Source organism: Onychostoma macrolepis, chromosome 18 (assembly GCF_012432095.1).
Source record: "Onychostoma macrolepis isolate SWU-2019 chromosome 18, ASM1243209v1, whole genome shotgun sequence".
Classification (NCBI taxonomy): Eukaryota; Metazoa; Chordata; class Actinopteri; order Cypriniformes; family Cyprinidae; genus Onychostoma; species Onychostoma macrolepis.
The window spans coordinates 23,024,291-23,047,722 of record NC_081172.1 but is presented as its reverse complement, the minus strand read 5'-3'; the positions used below and the strand labels follow the sequence as shown (position 1 = coordinate 23,047,722).

The 23,432-nt window shown below is 36.7% G+C and overlaps 2 protein-coding genes across 3 annotated transcripts; one reads left to right on the top strand and one right to left on the bottom strand.

The window, feature by feature from the left end:
* Positions 1–5,372: 5,372 nt before the first annotated feature.
* cmc2 (C-x(9)-C motif containing 2) lies at positions 5,373–11,757 on the bottom strand. Of its 2 annotated transcripts, XM_058751520.1 has the most exons (5): positions 11,406–11,757; positions 9,917–9,978; positions 8,706–8,776; positions 7,748–7,819; positions 5,373–5,735 (listed from the first exon to the last, which is right to left on the bottom strand). In XM_058751520.1, exons 2-5 carry the CDS (start codon positions 9,945–9,947, stop codon positions 5,652–5,654), a joined length of 258 nt encoding a protein of 85 aa, XP_058607503.1. In that variant the 5' UTR covers positions 9,948–9,978; positions 11,406–11,757; the 3' UTR covers positions 5,373–5,651. The 2 variants fall into 2 exon arrangements, with proteins under 2 accessions (XP_058607503.1, XP_058607505.1); XM_058751522.1 differs by lacking the exon at positions 9,917–9,978 and having other exon boundaries at positions 8,706–8,849; positions 11,406–11,749.
* A 685-nt stretch (positions 11,758–12,442) lies between these two features.
* Positions 12,443–18,962, top strand: cenpn (centromere protein N). Its single transcript, XM_058750552.1, has 10 exons — positions 12,443–12,748; positions 13,197–13,242; positions 13,342–13,401; positions 13,556–13,629; positions 13,753–13,926; positions 14,142–14,243; positions 15,855–15,909; positions 16,395–16,504; positions 16,678–16,801; positions 16,918–18,962. The coding sequence occupies exons 1-10, from the start codon at positions 12,578–12,580 to the stop codon at positions 17,037–17,039; spliced, it is 1,038 nt and encodes a 345-aa protein (XP_058606535.1). The 5' UTR covers positions 12,443–12,577; the 3' UTR covers positions 17,040–18,962.
* Positions 18,963–23,432: the final 4,470 nt, after the last annotated feature.

Genomic DNA, 23,432 nt, shown 5'->3' with positions numbered 1-23,432 from the left:
CTACGACTGAGGGTGAGCTACATCTGGTTTCTGGGAGTTATGAAGAGGAACTTCTGGACATCTTCCAGATGGACCTGATAGACTGGTTTGGAGAAGTACTACCCTATGCTCCTGAATCTCCTGCGCCTCCGCTGGTTCCGTCCAGCCCTGAATCTCCTGTGTCTCCGCTGGTTCCGTCCAGCTCAAGTCCTCCTGTGGTCCCTCCCAGTCTCCCTTTCCCGCCTCCTCTCAAACCAGCTAGTTCCTCACCTCCATCTCCGCTGATGCCTGTCAGTCCCTCAGCTCACCCTCAGTCAGCGCCTGCCATGCACTCTGTTCTGCCGGCTTGGCGACTTCCAGTCTCCAGCTCCGCCCAGACATGCGGATCCCCTGTCTCCACTTCTAGACTACACTTCGGTCCTACCGACCCATCGGCTCCTAGCTCCCTCGTCTCCACCGTTGCCCGTCATCCCACTGGCTCCACCGGGCTCCCTCCCTCGGGACTCCACTCCTCTGGCTTTGCCTCGTCACTCCATCCCTCCGGCTCTGTCAGGCTCCTCCTTCCCTCCAGCTCCACCTTCATCCTCAGTCGCACCAGCTCCACCACGGTCTTCCGGATCCCCGCCTCCGTCTGCCCTGTTCCACATGGGTCTCCACCTCCAGCAGCTAGGTCTCCGTCAGTCGGCCCCCTGGTGTCGTCGGCCTCTTCTTCACCATGGCTCCTCACGTCGTCAACTCCGCCGTGGGCCGCCATCCTGGCTGGTCTCTGGTTTTCCACCTGGCTCCTCCTGCTCCGGCCTCGTCCCTGGCTCCTTCCTCCATCGACTCCACCCTGGCCCTATGAACTGCCCTTCTCCTGTTCCACGCCCACCTCTAGAACCCCCACCCTCCCTCCTCTGTTGGACTGTATTTGTCGGCACGGGGACGCGCCGTTCCGGGAGGGGGCGACATGTCACATGTTGACCCAGTTTCCTTAGTTCTCCTCATTAGTTAATTAGCTCCTCACCGGTTTCTGTTTCCCCTTGATTACGTTTTGTATTTAAAGCCTGTGTTCATCCTTGTTTCTTTGCCTGCTATTATTTTATCAATGTGTTTTGCTACCCCTTGCTCCTGGATGTTCTGTTTCTTGTTTTGGATTTTTATTAAAAGACTCTGTTTTGTTTATACTCCTTGTCGTGCGCCTCCATTAGTATAGCAAACCGTAACAGAGAGAGAGGGGCTTAAAAAAAATAAAAACTCCAAATACAAAGAACAGAAAAAAAAAAAGTTAGTCAGTAAAATCCCAGCTATCTGGTTATTTTTCTAAAGCTGATGGAGTGCAAGTTGTTGGAACAGCGAGTGGACCGCGCACACAGAAAAAAAACAGCGTCATCGCCCACACAGATTTTAGGTTAGTTTGATTATTAACTGGATGTATGTTGGTTTTATGTATGAACAAACTCTGTATAGGCTATTCATTTAAGGGTTGGGAGATAATCCGGTAGAAATATATCAATCGTTTTGCACGTCAAGGTGTAGGCGATGCTTATCATTTAAACGCATTTTAAGCAGGTTTTTAAAACAAATGGTTTAAACTGTTAATAAACAATAAGCAGTGGGGCAGAATTCATTCTGGTAAATGAGCACATTAAGATGGTTTCAGCCTGATTTCGCACGGCGCGCACCTGCTCGTATTGTGACTGAATAAACTTTTCGCTCCTTGTTGTGCTTAAACATTCAAATACACAGTTACGTGTCAAAAATCCTCGTCTTTGCAAGTATCCTTGTAAACACAGTTACGAGAATAAGTTACAAACACAGTTGTGTCTTAAATGAACGTTAATATTTAAAGATAAAGCATGTTGTAGTGTTAGACTATATGAGATCCTATGATGAGATCTTAAAAGGATAGTTCACCCAAAAATGAAGATACTGTCATCATATACTTAAACTCAAATTGTTCTACACCTCTATGAATTTCTTTGTTCTCCTCAACATAAAAGAAGATACTTTGAAAATTGATCGCAACCAGTTTCTGGTCCCCATTGTCTCAAATACTGTATTTTTTTCATACTATGGAAGTCATGGGGGGCCCAGCAAGTACGAGTAGCTACTACACTTCTTAACCATCTGTCCGAACAGTGGTGGAGGTAACGAAACTACTCGCGTTACTGTAATTAAGTAGGCTAGTTTTTTCAGGTACTTTTTGGAGTATATTTTTAAAGCTGTACTTTTACTTGTACCAGAGACAAGTACAAATTAAGCAAAATAATCGACTTTGTTACTTTTAAATCCTAGTTTGTTGCTGAATACGCCCACAATTTGAATTGATATTCAAACCTTCACTTCAGTAGCCAATGAAGATATCCGAACGTAAATGGATCAATAAAAGCCCTGATATCTAAACCAGGAAAAGCCACCGCTGCAGCAGGTTTGAAGAGCTGATCAGACAGTGAGGGAGCTCAGCATAACTTATGGATGGAGGACTCAAAGTTTGGAGAAACAAACTACATGGTAGTGTTATCATAAATATCTATATTTTAGTGACCGTGTATACACACACACATATATGCATGAAAATTCTTATTTTTCAATTAAAGACTTATAGATTTAATATGGGCTGCTTTTGGTGCTTGACACCTTTTTATTGGTCATTTTGTGTTTCAAGAATAAGGTCCAAGGTTAAGAATTAGTACTTAAACATAAAATGTTTTTCTCTATTTAACAACATTACAATAGTGAAAGACGACTTCCCTTACTTGACCATGTGTCTCGCACGACGGGATGTTGGACTCATGAAAAATAATCACGTTGTTTGTATTCACCAAAATTGATTTACTGGAGTCAAAACACGGACGGAATTGGCGTTAGTGCGAGCGCCGCTTGCTGTGAGGCGGGAGTGACCAGCCAGCAGAGGATTGCCCAGCCTTCCTCGAACAGTTATGTTCACGATTTCTGATATATTTAACGTATACTGCGTGAGGGAGGGCTGTGACTGGATGATGACAGGTGTCATGTCGGTGATCATTCTCAAGTGTCGTGATCAGCACTGCTGTTGTTGTTTCAGTCAGTGGTTAGATCAGCGTAGCAGGCAAAAAATGGGACAAGGGAAGTCACGTACGGGACAAATCAATTAGGCTCAAAATACTGGATGTCCCGGCTAATACGGGACGGTTGGCAACCCTAATTACAGGTCAAAGCCATCTGATGTTCCATTTATCTAAAAATAAACAACATATGGCTCTTAAAACACTGCCTATGAAAATTCAGTGTTTTAAATAACTCAACTGAATTGAGGTCATTTGTTTTATAATTTTATTACTGACTGTGTACTAGTCCTTTTTTGTAAATTCAATTCAGTTTGAAATCAAATTTCAAATCATGCTTCCTTTTGCTGTAAGGTTTTGCAACAAAGTTACCCTATTTTAAAGACACAAATACACAGAATGAGCAAATGTTTAAGACTGAGATTTTTGTAATGGTAACTGATCAATGTATAGCCTAAAAAATCTGTTCATCATATAAAGCGAACGTGTCTTTTTAGAAGACTTGGATTAAACCACTCAAACCTTGAACTAATGAATGCCTTGAAAAAATGGATGGACAAAAAAAATTGAGATATTAAAATATCTATATGGAAGTATACAGTATGTGGTAGCTTTACCAATGGTATTGAAAATGATTCCTTGTGAAATCAAAAATGACCCTACTTTTTTAGTGCACTAAAACCCTAGTGGTATAGATGTTTGTTCATCACAACAGATTTGGGTACATTATGAGCAGAAACCTCAACATGCGGAATTGGATAGGATGGAAGATATTAAGCTTTTTGAGAAGGGATCTGTGTCTCTAGAGCATATAATGTTTTTCTGGAGCAGAGTCCGAAATTCTCAGAAGCATTTAAACAGTCCTGGGAGGAGGAATTGGGCACAGATACATCGGTGGAGACATGGAAATCCTGCATTGACAATATTCATAACAGTTTGATAAATGCACGTTTAGGACTGATACAATTTAAAGTTGTTCACAGACTCCATTTTTCCCAAAGTAGGTTGTCAAAATTTTCTCCAGATATATTATCTTTGTGTCCAAAGTGCAGAAGGGACACTTAGCCACCAGTTCCTCACGTCACAAACTCAATACTTTCTGGAATTGGCTGTTTGGTCATCTTTCTGAGGTATATAACAGAACTATTAAGCCGGATCCTATTATGGCATTGTTTGGTGTGGTGGCACCAGAAGCGGGGCTGGACAAATATGAAATACAAGCTGTTGCCCTCAGCATGTTACTTGCAAAACGTCTGATTTTACAACATTGGAAGTCTGAGGCAGTATCAACATTTGATATGTGGATTATAGAGTTGGGAAAGATTTTGCATTTGGAAAGGATTCGTTTTATTAAGGAAAGGAAAGAGCATGTTTTTTTGTTTTGTTTTTAGCATGTGGGAGCCAGTTATCAATTTGATGCGCAAATCTCCAAATTGTGCTGGTGCATCACAGTTGCTATAATGTTTTTATCTCTCTTGTCATCATTGTTTGTTTTTTTGTTGTTGTTGCATTTTGTTTGTTTGTTTATTGTCCCTCTTATATCAGCAGGTAACCACCAAATGTAAGAAATGGTTGTATTATGTAAAAATTTATAAAAGCAGGGAAAAAATAAATGTGTATACCAAATATGAAACAGTAGGCATATCTTTTTCTCCTGAAAATTAACAGGAGAAAAAAATTGCAAACTAAAAGCAACTTAAGATGTTAAAGAAATCTCTTTTGTGAAGAAAAAAAAAAAAACAGATTTGGAGAAATGTAGCATTACATCACTTGCTCACCAATGGATCCTCTACAATAAATGGGTGCTGCCAGAAAGAGCTGATAAACAGCTGATTAAAAAATTAAAAAATAAATATATAGGTTAAAAAAAAGACTTTTTACAATAATTTTTCACAATAATCCACAAGCAATGAACATGACACCAATCCATGTTGCCATCAAATATTGCTTTCTCCATTGGAAAAGTTGTCTCATATGAATTAAGATAGATATGCACTCCAAAACCATTCTAAACTGGGATTTTGACATCCTGGATGGCCTGATGAGGAGCACATTTTCAGCAAATTTTCATTTTTGGGTGAATTATTCCTTTAAAACTCATTATCAACTATGCACTAATTTAGAAAAATGAAAAATCACATTGGCAAACATATTTGCATTTGCAATAGTTACATTTACATCCCTTTTTTGAACATATTTGAGGTGTTTATACACTTCGATTGGAATCCTCTTTGGTATATTAGTTTTCTCAAATTGACTATCTAAAATTCAACTGATTGGGCATGTAGGCTCTTTAGTGTATTAGTAATTGATAAATGAAAATATCTTAATGTAGAAAAGCTGCCAATAAATGTGCTAATGACAATGTTCATTTTGAACTTTTTTTAATTGGAGTTTAAAAAAATCGTTTAGTTTCAGACCCACTTTCCAGATCAGTAGGATACAGCTCACAGCCTGCAATTAAACATTATTAAATAAACTTAAGTTTCATCTTCAACTTGCTCTACTACCTTATTTACTGCAAGGGTCATAATAAAAAAATCCTCACAGAAGAGCATTCCAGATTTAAAGTGTCCAAGCACTCTAACACCAGAAACTAGTTCATGTCTGGAGTAGTTTTGTTCTCCAAGGGGGCGATGTTTGATTCTAGGGATGCTCTTTTGGTTGTTCTTTTAAACGCCGTCTCATTTCTTCTGCATGGGCCTTGCTGCGCTCCCTCTTTGCCTGATACTGTGTGGACAAATAGAGAGCCAAATGATTTAGCCCAAGACAGCTAGACAAGTCAGAGGTTTACTTAGAGACTGATTTTACAAATATTTTTATTTAGTGCCTCAGGTAAAATGATTTATAGACTGAAAACAAGCATTTGAGTTGATAATAAATGTGTGTATTCATATGGAAGATGCTTTGGCCTAGTTTCCATCTGGTATTAAAACTCATCATGTGAATTGATAAGCCAAGACACAGCATAAATGAGTACACCCCTCTAAAACTTAACAAATTCAGCAATTACTCTTTACTTAGATGACATGTTAGGGATCTTTGGAGATATAATGTTCCATCAAGCCTGCTTGATCAATTACCAAAGAAGAATGTCAAAATTATTCAGCAAAATAAGATTTTCTTATCAAAGTGATAAAATGTTATGTTGCAAAAATGAGTACACCCTCCTGAAAGTTACTAAAAAAAAAAAAAAAAGTGTATAGGTTTAAGGTTATTTTTGATCAACAGGTAAGTATATTGAACCAAAACTTTTAAAAACAAGTAATTTCTTGACAATTAAAAGTGTTATATAGCCCATCGAATCATACTCAGACTTAATGTTGGCAGCAGTGGAACCACTTGGGATTGAACTGCCAGGTGACTTATTTTTTAGCATAAAAGAGGACAATGGTATAAGAGGAATACCAAATTATCGTTTTAAGTGTGAAAATATTGCAGTAGCACCGACATTCAAAAACAATGGACTTGTGATATGGCTCCTGAAATAATCAGGTCTTCTCTTTAAGTTTTCATTTTAGTGCTGAGTGAATTTTTGCTAGAAAAAGAGCAGGATAAATAACATGCAAGTGTCTCAGAGCCGGCAAAAGCTATGAAAAGAGTGACACTTTATCTCACAGAATATGACGCAGCCTGCAGAAGTGACATGCATGGTTGTTGTCACTAGAATTACCTATACTGTAGCCAAAGCAAAATAAACTCATATAACCTCTTCCAAGGCCCATATTTACAAAATAGAGACTTCTGGGAATCCATACTCTGGTCTCAAGAGACCAAGTCAATCATTTCTGATCCAAAAGCATCCAAAATGTTCTGGTGTAGCTAGCGGAGGTGTACAGTGAGAACTGCTTGGTACCCACAGTGACGTTCAGTGGTAGTAAAGCTCTTATATAAGGATGAATGAGTGCTGAGTTGTGCTTCATCAACGCTGTCATGAATTCACACACTACTGTGTGATGGAATACAAAAACTTGAACCAGAAGATGCCACCCTCTCCTCATTCCCTACATTGTTTGGCATTTTTTCAGCATGACAATGAAGATATTCATTCTCCCAAGGTGAAAATCCTTCAGTGGACATGTATTTCACTCAATCTTAACGCTCTTGAGCAGCTGTGGAGGATTCTGTAGAGACGAGCTGAGCAAAACTCCCCATCAGTCCTCCAGGAGTTAAACAGGACAGATGTGAAAATTTGTCATGAACTTGTACACTCAGTGCCAAGTTCAGAGCAGTATACTTAAAGTTCTGGAGGACACACCAAGTACTAGAATATTATACATTAGCTGAATTAAATCTAGGGTGTACTCATTTCTGCAATCCTTCATTTAAACAAAATTGGCTAATTTACTTATCTTACAGAAAATATTGGAATATATTTTGTTGTTTTTATTAAGTATATGTTTAATACACTTGAATTTTGCCATATTTCCATGAATTATATTAGTGATCTTTAAGAAAATACATCTTTATATTTATTCAGAGGGGGTGTACTCATTTATGCTGTGCACTGTATTATTCACCTATTATCCCACTCATCATGGGTGAAAGGTGACAAATATGCCCCACCCCACACTCCAATGTTATGAAAATAGCATGAAATTACCTTTGAGTAACCAGTAGATGGCAGCAGAGGATCACTCATTAGCTCGGTTGCCATTTCTAAGTCTTGCTTTTGGATTTATTACAAAATAACTGTATGAAGTATACTAAGTGCAGGAAGTCACAAAGTCTCATGTCCTCACCTCTTTCTTGAGACAGCCCCGCATTGCACGGTCCATATCATTACATGTGCCAAAGAACTTGAGGACATTATGCTATAGACAGAGCCAGACAATAATTACTTACATTCCTGTTTTCAAACCAAACATAAGATAAACATTTTTCACTGTCTCTTATTTGTGCACAGGTTTTATAACAGATTATCAGAAATAAATTATACAACCAGAATAAAATGTACAATCCAAAAAGTAACATGATGCACCCGATACAGATTTAAAGTAATAGTTTACTCAGAAAATATGTCATCATTTACTTATCGTCTTGTCTTACCTGTATGACTTTCTTCCAAAGAACACAAAGTTATTAAAGCATAGAAATTCTTCAGATGTCTTCCTTTTTTGGTCCACAGAACAAAATCATGAAGGTATGAAATTAAATTAAGCTAAATATATGAGGTAAATGATGACACATTTCATTTCTTGGTTTGCTTCATTCACAAAATTTAATTTTCATGTGAAAGTTAATTTTTGCATTACTGCATTGGGTCCCACTTTATATTAGGTGGCCTTAACTACTGTGTACTTACATTTAAATTAATCATTTGGTACAATGCACTTATTGTGTACATACATGTTTTTACATTGTACTTATATTTTTAAAAATACCTATATGTAATTACATCTGTAATTACATTTATAATTGCACTGTTGACCCATCCCTTACACCTTAACCCACCCTTAAACCTACCCACACCACCAAATCTGTCTCTAACCTTACCCGTACCCCAAATCAATAACAGCAAAAGTGTTTTGCAATACAATATGACCACAGTAAGAACATTGTACTTATTTTTTGATGCAAGCACATAGTAGTTAAGGCCACCTAATATAAAGTGTAACCCTGCATTGTTTGTGGATTGTACAATTAAGGAGGTGACATGTTAACTCTGAAAAGCATGTTTGCACGAGTATGTTTCCATACCTCCTTGTGGCACTGTTTGAGAAGTGTTATAAGTTGATTGCACTCGTCAGTATGTAGATGGGGCGACAGATCAGGATGCATCCTGAGTTAAGGCTGTATGTCTTGCAAGTTGTGACAGCACTTGCCCTGCTGGTGACTATCATTCTTAAAGTAAGATCAACGTACAGGGAGGGGAAAAAAGTAAGTGCCAAAAAATTTCACAATACTGTACTTTCCAGGCAAGTCATTCTCTGATTTGGATAAGTTGTCTTAATTCTTCTATGGATTTATTCCGTCTCAATTGCCTTTGTTCATTCATGTAATCCCTGATTCTATGATGGTATAATCATCTTCAAACAAAATGTTTTTGTGAATCATCTAATGTCCTTAAGACTGTTTCACAGTACTATACAAACAGTTTAAAGAAAAGTTGACCAAAATGAAAAAAATCTATCATTGTTTACTCACCCTCATGTCATTCAAAATCCATAAGACTTCAATTCATCTTTGGAACACAATTTGAAAGATTTTTTTCATATTCTCTTGTAATTTTTGTCCATCCATTGAAAGTCCATGCAACCAAAACATTCACTCTTCAAAAATATACATTGTAAAAGTAATCCATATGAATCAAACGTCTTCTGAAGAGATGCAACCTCACTGCTTCTTGCACCTCAAGCACAGTTGAGCTTCCGTGTTTACCATATTTGATGAGCTTTATGCATGTGTGTAGATCAATGTTCAATTAAAAATAAAAGCCTAAATTAAATCTGTTCCTCGTATAAAGTCAGCTTAGTTCACATGAATCATTTTTACAATTTTTCTTTTCTTATATATATATATATATATATATAAATTTTGATGCTTAAAGGTTTTGGTTGCATGGACTCTTAATAGATGGACATAAATAATTAGACAAAAATTAAAAATATCCTCATTTGTGTTCTGAAAATGAAGTCTTATCAGTTTGAAACAACATAAATGAGAGTATATGATAACAGAATTTTTACTTTTGGGTGAACTATTCCATTAATTTAAATTCAATCAAACATATTTGAAAACAGAAAATGTCAATTGTGCATTATTCATTAATGAAACTGACACACTTCTGTAAAACTGGCTCAGTTATCTGCCGATGCTGACAAAAAAGATTAGGTTGATTATCAGGCCAATGATATTAGTTTATCACTGCAGAAAACAAATTATGAAATTTGACATGACATTAAGGATACTACTGCCTCCCCATCCCATCCCATCACTCATTCTAAAATCCTCTGAAATCTGGGACACTTACCTGCAACAGAAGAAAACATTTATTAATATTAATCCATTCAATATTAAATAAGACATGAAAGTGGCATTCACAGAACTGTTGGTTACTATGACTTTACAATTCTCTTTATGACAAAAGACAGCAAAGTCACTTTTCACTCAAAATGTTATGTTGGACACAGAAGCTCTGACACTTGAGTCCAAAAAGAAAAAGAAAAAAAGCAAAGCCAAGCATCAGAGCTTCAACTCTATTTTTAAATGTATATACTCTTGAGAACTTTTCACACCGTGGTGGACAAAAACACATTAATTAGAGACCATTTAATTCATAGATTTATAGTCAGAAATGTCAGGAAAACACCAGAGCCTTTATGTAAATAGAGTGCTGCTTTCATTCTCATCAATGACATCACAAATATGCAAAAACTGTACAATATGAAAAGTCTGTTTATGCGTATGAATACCATGCAAACTAGCCAAGAAGTGCTTTTGTGTTCCAGCAACTAGTTCCCCACCTGAAATAGTATTTAGTCCTAGTGGCAACACAGTGTAATATCACGGAGCATCTCTTAAAACAGAAACTGTTGATTGACTTGTGTACTTGCTTATGAAAATATATGAAACACTTGCATAATTTTTCCCCAGTTGCACAGTGAAAAATAATTTCAATTTATGTTTATTTTAGTGCCAATATGTTCAAACAGGTGAATTACTTCGAGAATAATGTTTATCTATCAATCTATCTGATCATATGACAAAGAAGAGAAGAGATGTGATGTGAAACAAGCTACTGTAATGGGACCGTGAATGGGACACAACAGTTTGTTACGTGCTATTAATCATTTTGTCCAGCAGATGGCAACAGATACCACAAACCCTTTACAAATGATCCAAAATTATTTGCAAAGGGTTTTAAGCACTAATCCAAATTTCAGTTTTCCCACATCGGTACATTAGCAAAATCAACACGTTTTAAATTAAAAGATTCATTATTAAAATTCATTAATTTCATTTTGAATGGTGTATTTTGCATGTAGAGTTATCATCTAAACTAATTATCCCAGTTATGCTAAAATGCTTTATTAATATACTTTTAAAAGTACAAATCTGAATGGCATATTGTGATTGATATTTTAAAATGTAAAGCATCACAGCATAAGGCTGCAACATCACAAATAGTGGAAATGAATATGAACACCTCGTGAATTCTATTTTCAAAACGAACTTGTAACAGTACTGAGAACTTTGTTAGTACTAATGACTGGGTACACACTTTATACCTTTATCCATAGTTATTCTTCAGTGGTGTTAGCCGTACAAATGTATCTTTTGTGTAAGGTATGCTTGTTTATTATTATTTATTTATTTATTTTAACTGTTTTGCCACGACTATTACGTTAGCAGAAGCAGTCAATTGCACACTGAAGTTATGAAAGATTATCAGCTCACCAATGGTTTTATAGACGTTTCATCTGAGAACAGAGGCTGAATTGACAGCTCTGCAAATCAATTACTCCAATCCAGCTGTCTGTTGCTCGTGAAGGGCAGCGCAGTTCACGTGTTTACAGAGTGACATTCACGTGTTTACAGTGAATCAGAAAAGTATTTCGCTCAGCTCCTCATCTATATTTGATAGTCTGACAGAGATGTCGGTTATTAACTTTGTAATGCAATAACCCGTTTCAAAGCCACTCTATCCAACTAATCATTACATAAGTGGTGCCTTCCTATGATGCATTGCATTCCCTTTTTCTTCTTCTTCTTGTTTATTCGCGAATCGTTCTTTTGGAACACTATCGCCACCTACTGCACTGTTGATTATAGCGTTCCCTACTCTGGAAATGGTATTTTTGATTTACAAAAAACAGTCGATGAAACTAATTAACCACTTGGTTCTAACATCCTTGTAGACCAGTCAAATTAATAGTAAATAAGACTTGCGGACGGAAAAAATCCACGACCTCTTACTGCTGCCCAGTTGTAATGGGATAGATTTATTAATTTAAATAATCCAAATTTATATATTTTGTTTTTAAGAAAAACAATCCTTGTATGATGTAACTGTACAATATAATTATACTAATAAAATATAATATTACAAAATAATTACCATTATTACAAAAAAAATTAATAATTTCTAATATTAATCAAAACTGGGATTGAGAGCATTCGTGGTCATTCAATCCGAACGATATGAACTATGTATACTATGTTATGTTTCTTTCACTTCATAATGACAAGCAACATAATGTACATTATTTTGTTGTGTCGCAGAGAATGATGGGTAATGTAGTTTGAACGCACAAACCAGATTAAATAAGTAGTGTTTTCTGACAAGCTTCATCGCTGTTCTTTCTGAACAGAACACTAAATGTGAACAGATTAAATTGTGTCATCAACATTCCCAATTACATTCGCTTTCAATTCGTGAGGACTTGAATGCACTATAATAATTCTACTGCGTATGAAAGACTTTTATGTCATTGCCCGCCCGCTTTAGACCGGAACTTCCGGTTCAGATCTCTGTTTGATTTCTGGCGGTTTGTTTTGAACGTCTAAAACGCGAAAGATATGATGACCGTTTCTATTCATTCTTAACGTAGAATCCTTTCGTCCGTACGATGGACGCACAAGCCACATCTGTTCTAAACCGGATAATCCGGAGAATACCGAACAAAAATATTGAAAATCTTTTGAAGAAATGGAACTGTTTATCAGCAGAACAGTTGCGGGCCCTGGATTACACACGACCCAAATGGATGATAGTGGAACATGTCATCAGTTTCTGTGAGGTGAGGTAACTTACATCCATTTAAATGATGATATATATTTTTTTCAAGTGTTAACGTCTCTCCACCTGTAGCTGGTGTGTGGTGAGCGCACTGGCGCCGTTGTCCTGTGGCTGCCGTCGCATCATCCAAGTGGATGCTGCACACTGGTGCTGGTTGAGGAGAGGACAAAAAAAAGGGGGTCAGAAATAGGATTGTTATCCAGGATGTGGTAATAGTAAATTGTCATCCAGCAGACTTCTATATTATTTGCATAGCGGTGTTTTGAAACATGTCATGAAGTTCTTATAAAAATAAAAAAGGTTATGAAGCAACAGGACACTTTGGAGTTGTTATTATTATTATTCAATTAGTTCTGGGACTCCTATCAGAACAGGCAGCGAGTTTTACCATTAACTAAAATGATTGTTTAAAATTTCTCTCCCTTTTTCTCTTCCTGTCCCTATTGTAGGAGAACAGACTTAACCTGAAGCACATCACTAATTTGGAAATGATCTGTGAGTGAAATTGACTTTTTTTAAACAAACATTTATTGTAATTTAAAAGTAAATATCTGAATTATCCCACTGATCTTGACATTTTTTTTCTCCCATTAGATCATATAGAAAATCCTGATCAAGGCACCTGGTATGCATGCCAGCTTGCTGAGGCACAGGGTAAGTGTGTTTTATTTACGCATTTCATTACTAAATTGATTTGAAGGGAATGTACAATGAGCGTAATTTGGTACATGTTAAGTGTATGGTTCTTTTGACTTGTTTAGAGAAATGAATCCTTGTCTAAAGCGGTTCCTTTTCGTTTTCTCCACAGATGATGCAGTTTGTGTAGAGTTGACACAGTTTAAAGAGCACTTTAAGGCACACTTGCATGGGGTCATTCGGCATGTAATAAAACAACTTTGTTCGGCATTTAAGCTTTCAAATCCAACTAAACTTTTCAGTTTAAGAATTCAAAGTAATGTCACTTAGTAGTCTATTAATTAAAATCTTTTGATTTTGCTTTTGAAGATTTCCATTAAGATGAAGAAACATGAGGATGAGGCTGTATGGATTCGGATTGCATGGGGAGACAACTTCAGCAAACCCAACCACCTTAAGCCAACTTATGTTGTGCACCACCTGCACACTTCCTATGTGTTTATATCCAACCTCGTGGCCAAACACAAGATATTTCTTTGTCAGGTGACATTTGATATGTATATCCTTTTGGCTTTCCTTAGCCATCTTTTTTGGTGTGATATATTTTTGTTTGTTCGACTTTGCTTTAATTTGTAGTGTATAACCAGATGTCGAGGCAACTTGATGCTCAATAGTGCTCAATGGAAAAAAATAAAAATTCTCACCACAAAAAAGTAAAATCTAATTTTTGTGTTTGTTTTGTTCACTCACATTTATAGGCATTAGTAATAGCCACTAAACATGGCTCTATAAAGGACGGCCACCTGAGCACCAAGAGTCTCACTGCAATGAGGGACTTACTTCTGAGACGTTATCAGCAGGTAACCTATCAGGACTCTCCAAGTGGCAGCTTGTAGGCCAAATCCAAACGTGTGCTTAACTTTATAAATAAAATTTACTAAAATATTCAGCCTAATTAACTGCATGTGTTTGTTTGCATGTTTGCATTTTCATAGAAAAGTTTATCAAAATATACTTGTTAGTTATTAGATGTAAACAAAAAAATAATAATTCAAGCATATTTTTACACTATAGAATACACCACAAAGGACAAATGTGGCATTTCTTTAGCAACAGAAGTTTGATATTTCAGATATAAGATGATTTTTCTTCTCATGTGTAGAGGTAGTGATGCTTGCTTGTTGTTATTATAGCAATAACAACCAAGAGAGTGATTGCTTCAGTTTCAAAGTTGAGGATTTTAGTGTGCAACTAGGATAAATACTACCTGAATTTGTAAATTATATTTTTCCAGCAGTATTCTTCCATAACCTTTAGCATTTTCTTTTTCATGATTTTTGCACTTACACACAAATGCCATGACAGTCAGCAGCAGGAGCCATGTTCACTATTTCGAAACACCTGAGGTGTGTTCTGATTGACAGGGTCCCTATGCAGTGTTCACTGCTCCCTACTCCCTAAGCATGGGATATCCGTTGAAATGAACTTCACTGACAATAATCGCTCATTCGGAATGCCCTGAAACGTCATCAAGTAAGGCAATGACGGGGTCACACAGATTATGATATAACATAAATATTGTAATTTATTTTACTTTCAAATTTAAATTACTTATAAAATACATATACAATTATGTATCTAATAAATATAGTCAAAATGTATGTGTTTAGACTGTTAACAGATTGTAGTGGTGTCATCTCATACTTTCTTTCCCACACACAGCCTCAGAATATTACTTGAGGTAAATAAAAAATGACAGAGCCTCAGCTCTTTCTCGCCGGTTTTACTTAGTTTCACCTATTCATATAATACAAATGTAACATTCGTCACCATAACCATTCAGGAATACTTTAATTTGTATAATAATAACATTTATTGCAACCCCTCCATTGCAGAGCCTTTAAAAAAAACTCTTTCGATAGCTCTGCTCCATCATAAGTTCTACTGGTGCCGCGGTGCGCATTGACAGATTTTTCTTCTCCACTTTCTGTTAAGTGATGAATCGATGTTCCCTTGTTCCCCTATGCCATTCGCAGTGCCCTTTGAGCGAAACATGTTCGCTCCCTTAGGATTGGAGTCTTACTTAAGATGGCGGAATACCCTGTGAAGCTCACTTTACGGTCAAATGGAACGCACCTCTGCTTTTTCACTGCCTCACTTTTAGTTCACCGAAGACGACATAATTTCCATTTATGTTGTTCTTCCTACTAGAATGTGGACATACCCTGACCACTTCCTAATGTTGTCTAGTTCCAAAGATATCAATGTCAAGAATGCATTGAAGGCAGATATTGGAGAATGAAAATATTGTTAAAATTTGAATTTTCTAATGAATTGTTGTTTGTGATTTTTTTTCAAAGTGACACAGTAAACGCTTGCAAATTTTATTTACATAAATACTAAACTTATTTTATGTATTTTTGTTTGTATTTTAATTATAAATTTTTTCTATTATTATGTTTTACTGATAGGCTTTTCCAAATGAACAGTCAAGGATCCTACAGGACAGAAACACCCTTTCATCCCGTATGTACATGTTTTTGTTTTATTCTTATGTATCTTACATGATAATCAAAGCTGTTGATGTGAGGTGATAAATGTGGATAATCTCTCTCCAAAAAGAAATGAAATGCTACAGAAAACGTATCAATTCACAATTAGAGCTTTAGGATCATGAACCAAGGCATAAAGCACACTAGATATAAGTTTATAACTAAATGGAGTAGTCCTGTCAGATATCAGATTTAAATACTATTCTAAATTGGCAATAAAATTTGTTCAAAGCAGATTGCCCACATTACACTTTATGGAACTTCCAAAAAAAAAAAAAAAAGTGTTCTTTGTGTTTAGTTAGCAGACATTCTTATTTAAATTCATCACTGTGCTATGCTTTGCTGTTGTGAAAGCAGTGAGTGAATAGATGTAATGTATCCTTAAGTTATATCCTGTGATATAACTTAACTATAATTAATCTATGTAGTTTTGTTGGTCTTTCCTTGTCTTTTTTATAGATCCCTGTATTGGAAAGGAACACAGTGACCATGAAGAGATGAGACATCAGATGTCCTGTGAGGCATTTGGACACGGCCCTTCACCAAAGCTAGAAACAGCAGTGTATAGAGTGAGTGTGTAAACCGCTGATCTCACATAACCGCCTTTAGATTGAATATCAGTAGTTTATTTGTTATATAAAATTACATGTTTCATTTCAACTAACCACAACAAACGAGCCTAAACAAGCCTCTTGAAATTCGTAAATGGGCTTTACTACACGAATCCTCTGTTTTCTCCTAGCTTGAGACAAGGTACAGGGGAAATGGCAACCACACCCTCAGTGACAGAGAGGAGTTCTTCAGAGGGGTGGTCAGGTTCTCAAGCAGCAGTCTGCTAGATTCCTTGCGCCACTGTGTTGCTTCAGGTGAGAGGTGACGGGTACCTTTCACTTGACAGAGGTCAAAATTGTCTGAAATTGTCCTCAGGGCTTTGTTTTTTGCTTCACTGCAGTTAATAAAGTATTTCTTTTTCTTTTGGCAGGCATGGCTGAAGGTCCAGTTACTCCACTATTGTCAGCCATCACTCAGAGAGGAAGGAATTATTTCGTGATCACAGACAAAGGTCCTGGTGTCTCCAGCCAGGCATCAGCACAGAGAGCCTGATCACAACAGACATTTTAGAGAAAGATCAGTTCAGTCGGGATGTGCATACATAAGAATATATATTTTGCATCCTGCAAACAAAAAAACATTAGAGTAGTCATGTGTATAGTCTATCATTGTCATAAGAGAACTTGTCTGAGACAGCTGCAGTGATCACTGATCCAGCAAGGAGAGACTAAATGTTTTTACAGTTAACCTTCGTAATATAGCATGTATTATTTTTAGTATCATTTGAGCATGGTTTAAATAAAGGTTTTGATAGATAAATGTTTTCCACCAAATTTTTTGTATATGTCTAAACAACTTGGACAAACTTATTTTGTAACCATGAATCCTTATTTTGCAATACCACATTTTTGGCTAAGATAAAACTGGTAACTTGGTATCAAAGAAAAGCAAATCTGAAAGCCTCTGACATTGTCTGAAGATTTGCTTTGTTCTATAAAAGAGTACATGTTGAAAATACACTAAACCTGTATATCAACAGAATTTTCTGGGGCCTTTTATGAGCCAGCACCAAATAATGGTGTGAACTACTTTAAGCGGGACTAGAAACGCTACTTAAAAATTAAGATTTTCATAATTAAATGTAAATTAATATATTAATACATATGTGAAAACATAATGTCTGTTTTGAGGGCAAGTACCACAGAGAAAAGATGCATGTCAAGTTTGATTTCTTTTCAGTTTTGTTAGATTGAATCTCCGTGCCAAGAATATTGGACTCAGTCTCTTTACCAAATCCTGTCAGAAGATGAGTTTTGTCTGGGATCCGAAACCATTCAGCAGAGATTTGTCTGAAACCAAAATCAGTTAACAGCAAGTCTTACCTGATATCCAAAATCAGTAATGCTGTCTATTTAGTCTAAAACTATTAACTGAGAGGCTGACAGATAGAGGGAAGAAAAGAGAAAGCTACTTTGACACAATCTGTATTGTGTGAAGCACTACATAAATAAAAGGTTTTTTAGTTGCTAGTTGCATAGGCCTATGCTTTAACACTCAGACCAGCACACAAATACAAACAGCTCCAATACAATAGCTCCACAAAAAAAACACCATTCAGTAAAAAGTGACTTTTTAATATGACTGAAAATATTTAATGTGATCACAAATTTAAAAAAAAATAAACATTGTAAGTTACACTTTTATTTCCACATGTAAGCAGCAAATAAAACATAGGTACAGAAAGCAAGAAAAGAACATTTGAATTATCAAAGAACTTTATGATTGACTTTAGTCTAGCCAGAGTTTAAGCACTCTCAAGAACTCCCATTATAATCAGTGTTTTTTTTTTGCAAACATAACACTCTCAGGGCAGTCAAGCATGTCCTCTCTGTCTACAAAACCACACTGTTGTAGCACATGCAGAATGAGACTTGGCATTGGCTTGATCTAATAACCATGAGCGTTCCGTTAAAGATGTCATCTTGATGGCAGAATATGTCTCTGCACAATCCCGATTTCTGTCATATCAATAGGACCTTCACACATATGCCAGTCATCTATGATGTTTGCTCTGCTGCACCTCCATACCATGACAGACATTTGCTTTTGCATCTGTCGCTTAAGAAAGCGCTGGTCCATTTGGTCTTTGGAACTGGGAGCTCGACATCAATTTTTCCCAGAAACAAGTTTAAATGTGGACTCATCTGGCCACAGCACACATTTCCCCAGTCTTTTTGACTATCTGAAATGAGCTCAGACCCAGAGAACCCGGCGGCATCACTGCGTAGAATTTACATATATAGACGTATACATTTATTGATGCAGCAGCAGATTTCTCTGGATTCTTTTGTCAATTAAATAAAAGTTAAAGAAATTTAACAAATCTCAGATTTTGATTTAATTGCATTTTACAAAATGTCTCAACTTTTACTGATTTGGGGTTGTATAACAGCTGCAATAAATTAATTTTATGTCCTCCAGAAAATTAATAAATGTAACTTTGACATCGTCTCTTTTGCCTCTTTTCTCTTCCAGCAACATCATTTTAGTGAAAATTAAAATTTCATAATTTGTAGTTTTATAACCTAGATGTCTTCTTTCGTCTTCTCTTTTTACACTACCCATCTTCCCAACTCCTTTTACAAAGAGCTTATGTCGTTCAGCGCCTCTAAGAATATGATCACCAAGCCGTTTTGTCCACAGAATGGCCATCTATAGGCATGTGCTCCTGCCAAGATAGTCACATATACTGCACAGAAAACTACAAGATATTCCACGTGAGTCTGACAAGTTCCTCTGAGCGGCCAGACATGTGAATACCACAACCCAGGTTGTGAAACCAAGCCTTTGCTTGTAAGAGGACATTGGCCAAAGGGGAGCATATTCCACCATCTCACTAAAACAGGTCAATGTCTACTTTGCTGAAAGTGTCTCAAGTCCTTAACTCTGTTTAAGAGTGCAGCCTCTATTACCACAATATCACAACTTGGTGTGAGGTTTGTGTCGCAAACAAGATGCATTTCCAGTATGAACTGAGATAGGAGTTGGAGAATGGAGCACATGTGTTTGACCTTGAGGTGCATCCCCATTATTACTAAGTCAAGCTTAGTTCCCAAAAATGTATACAACGACTTGGAGCCAGACAGCTTTTCCCTGTGTTCGCTCAGTACATTCTCAAACTGTGTTACTAATAGACAACCATCAAGTTCAATAAACAGACTCTGCTCATTTCAGTGGGGGGAGAGTACTGCTTTTATGTGTTTGTGAATGTGCTCAGGGCTGATGATTGAAGAAAACTTCAAACTAATAGGCCATCCCTCTGAATCAGACCTCATGAAAGTAGGCTATACAACATTTCACAAACCTGTGTGGAAAATAATTACTTCTGAGAGATCGTTCTGTGCTGGTGCTCTGACAATGGCAGTTTCTATTAAACACAGGGTGGGGTCATGGAGCCTTTGCTTGATAACATTTGCTTGAATGTTTTGCTAGAAAATGGAAATGGGAACAGATGTATCTCACTGAGCATTGCACTGGTGGCATGCAACAGACAAGTAGAGTTTATTTAGCATGGAGGATTGTAGTCCTGAAGGAGAAAGATTCGAGAGAGGATAACACCCGCAATGCTGTGCGAACATAAAATGAAAGGGAACTGAGAAATGGGTTTCGCAGGTCCTTTTTTTAACCATGTTCATCCATGGAAATCATCGAAATATAGTAGATTTTGTGTCAATAATGAAACAAATGTTTTCTAACTTGTGTGTGGGTGATCACATTATGGTCTGTTCACTTTTGTTGCAGATTCTACTTTGAAACATTTACAACCTTTCAGAATTTTTTGTTTTTGAATGGGAGAAAGTGCAACGCGCAATATGGATAGTTGGCGATATGACCAAAATCATATATGTAAGGGATAATGCATAGCTAGCTGTGCATTGAATTGCCAAGAACCTCAGCAGAGTGCATTAAAATTGTTTAATGTACAGCTAGCTGTGCATTATCCCACTAATACTATGGTAATTTGGCAGCATTGGCAAGTTAAAGCTGTTAATGATGTTTCCAGTGCGATATTTGACCATAAGGGTAAAAATGGTGGTTATTTTCGTCAGCTATGGCTCATTAGCTGTAGCACTTTGCCCGCTTCAATTCAGACACAGAGATGAAGTACGGCCCCAGATAGCACACATATGTCAGCAAGATGTCTGGTAACGATCACTTCATCTGGAAAGCGTCTGCTGTGTACAAACATCTTATAGACATCTTTAAGATGTAAGTTTTACATACATTCTAAATCATAAACAACTTAAAGACATTTTCTAAACGTTTATTTGACATCTGATAGGAAACAACCTATAGACGTATTACAGATGAGCAAACACTCTAAAAAAAGACGAGAAAAAGACGTCTCTGTGATGTACATGTGGTATCAGGGGTAAGATCACATTTATTTGAATTATGGATAGAGAGAAAGAGAGAGCGAGAGAGAGAGAGAGAGATGACAGTTGTGTGTGTGCGTGAATTGCATCTGTGCGTCTCTCTCTACAAACAATGAAGTTGTGAGTTTTGTTACTTAAACAGTTACTTGTTGCTGAGGATGCAGCAATCCAGAGTCTAAGCTATTTTATTAATAAAAGTCACGGGGCAGTGTTGACAACAATTTCTGTACTCCTGTACTCCTGAATGTTTCTGTGTGTCTCATTCTCTCTCTCGGGCTATGACAAATATTTTTTAACTCTATTTTAAAAGTCATTAAAACCCTGTATCACAATGTCATTAGCTCAGTTTAATTAGCTTTTGGGACAACAAAACTACATTTAATATTATTAGCCAACAGTGTTGGGCTAGTTACTCAAAGAATGTAATATATTACTCATTACTAGTTACTCCTTTCAAAAGTAATATTGTTACTTTACTTATTACTTTCTGGCAACAGTAATTAGTTACACTACTAGTTACATTACTTTTTCTTCACGCCCCACAGAAGTTGTAACTGTGTATCTTCCAGATAAAATTCTTCTAGAATATTACTAACAACATATTTCTGCCTCATCATTTGACCAAAATCCACATTGGATCGCAGTCAGAAGTTATTACAAACACTCAATAGTGATTGATAGTGACATTCAAGTAGAAGTGTTGTATTCGTCTCATTAATTGTCATGTGTAGCTTGAAGTAATTTTTCCGTTACCCACATGCAATTAAATTTCGTTATGTATTTTATCAATTAATTATTAATATAATGTACCACATGCTGATCAGAGGGATGTAATGCCAGAGTAAAGTAAAGCCATTATAAAGACATTCCGAATGTACTGTTATATTGCTTTTTATATTACAGCAAACAAACAGACTAAACAAACGACAACATCCAGATGTTCAGTAACATTAAGATTTAGTGTGTGTATTTCAAAGATGTGGCTGTAAGCCATGCTCTCATTTATTATTCTCTAGGTGATCTCAGGTTAAATCTGACAAAACAACAGCAAAGTCCTGTTGTCACCGAGAGGACACACAGCAGAAGAAAAGAGTCATGCAGGACACACTGATCACGTTTGCCCAGTTTAATATATTTTAGAGAGGCGATGCGAATGCAAGGGACATTTAAAAGAACTGACACTGTCAATAGATGCAATGTTTCTAGGTCAGTTGCTTAAATATTTTGTATGACTTTAAGTTACCATCCAGGTAAATTAACTATGTAAATGTAAATTCTATTAGCTTGCCACAGCCATATCACCCTGCAGCCCAAGACTGGTTGCCCACTGAAGCTAAGCAGGGTTGAGCCTGGTCAGTACCTGGATGGGAGACCTCCTGGGAAAACTAGGTTGCTGTTGGAAGAGGTGTTAGTGAGACCAGCAGGGGGTGCTCACCCTGCAGTCTGTGTGGGTCCTAATGCCCCAGTATAGTGACGGGGACACTATACTGGCAAAAAGCACCGTCTTTCGGATGAGACGCTAAACCGAGATCCTGACTCTCTGTGGTCATTAAAAATCCAATGGCACTTCTCGTAAAGAGGAGGGGTGTAAGCCCGGTGTCCATGCCACGCTGAATTGAGGCAATAATTAAAGCAAAAGGAGCTCCTACCAAGTATTGAGTATATATACAATAAATGAACATACTTTCCAGAAGGCCAACAATTCACTAAAAATGTTTTTTTTTTTTATTATGAAGTATTCTAATTTGTTGAGATAGTGAATTGGTGGGTTTTTGTTAAATGTGAGCCAAAATCATCACAATTAAAAGAACCAAAGACTTAAACTACTTCAGTCTGTGTGCATTGAATTTATTTAATACACGAGTTTCACAATTTGAGTTGAATTACTGAAATAAATGAACTTTTCCACGACATTATAATTTATTGAGATGCACCTGTATGTCTAACTAAACTCTGTATCGTTAAATACAATTGTCACTGGCCTAAATCAAGCAACAAAATTTTCTCCATTTTGATCCATTTTTACCTGTTTAATGTCACCTGCTCACTCAGTTCCCTAATGACCACGGCACCTTTTTTCATTAATTCATTAATGCGTGTTCTGTAAATCTAATACATATTGCATTGCTGATCTAAAATGTATTATCAATAATCCGAATCTGGATTATCAATAAAGTGGACTGACTTGTCTTAACGGGGTTTTGGTAGGCCTATCCTTTATAAGCTTCTAATATTGTTTCATCCCACCTTGTGTTTCATAACACCTTACCATATTCAAAAACTTTGTTTTGGATTCGTTTTTAACATTCATAACTTCACACCATTTCTAACCTTGCTTCCCCCCCCCCCCCTTTTTTGTATGTTAGTAAGTGTGATTTGCCCAACAATGTTTAATTCCTTTCTTGCGTTGTAAATGATCATTATTGATTTCATTTAAATAATTTAAAATAATTAACTTTTTTATTCACCATTTATATTTCTATATCAATCTTTCTGTTAATCAAAAACC

Coding starts and splice junctions, on each gene's coding strand:
- cmc2 (XM_058751520.1), bottom strand. CDS start 9,947: ATGAGTGATGGGATGGGATGGGGAGGCAGTA. Junction 7,820..8,705: donor TCAAACAGTGCCACAAGGAG/GTATGGAAACAT, acceptor CTCTGTCTATAG/CATAATGTCCTCAAGTTCTT. Junction 5,736..7,747: donor GGGGCTGTCTCAAGAAAGAG/GTGAGGACATGA, acceptor TTGTCCACACAG/TATCAGGCAAAGAGGGAGCG.
- cenpn (XM_058750552.1), top strand. CDS start 12,578: ATGGACGCACAAGCCACATCTGTTCTAAACCGGATAATCCGGAGAATA. Junction 13,243..13,341: donor CACTAATTTGGAAATGATCT/GTGAGTGAAATT, acceptor TTCTCCCATTAG/ATCATATAGAAAATCCTGAT. Junction 13,402..13,555: donor CCAGCTTGCTGAGGCACAGG/GTAAGTGTGTTT, acceptor TTTTCTCCACAG/ATGATGCAGTTTGTGTAGAG.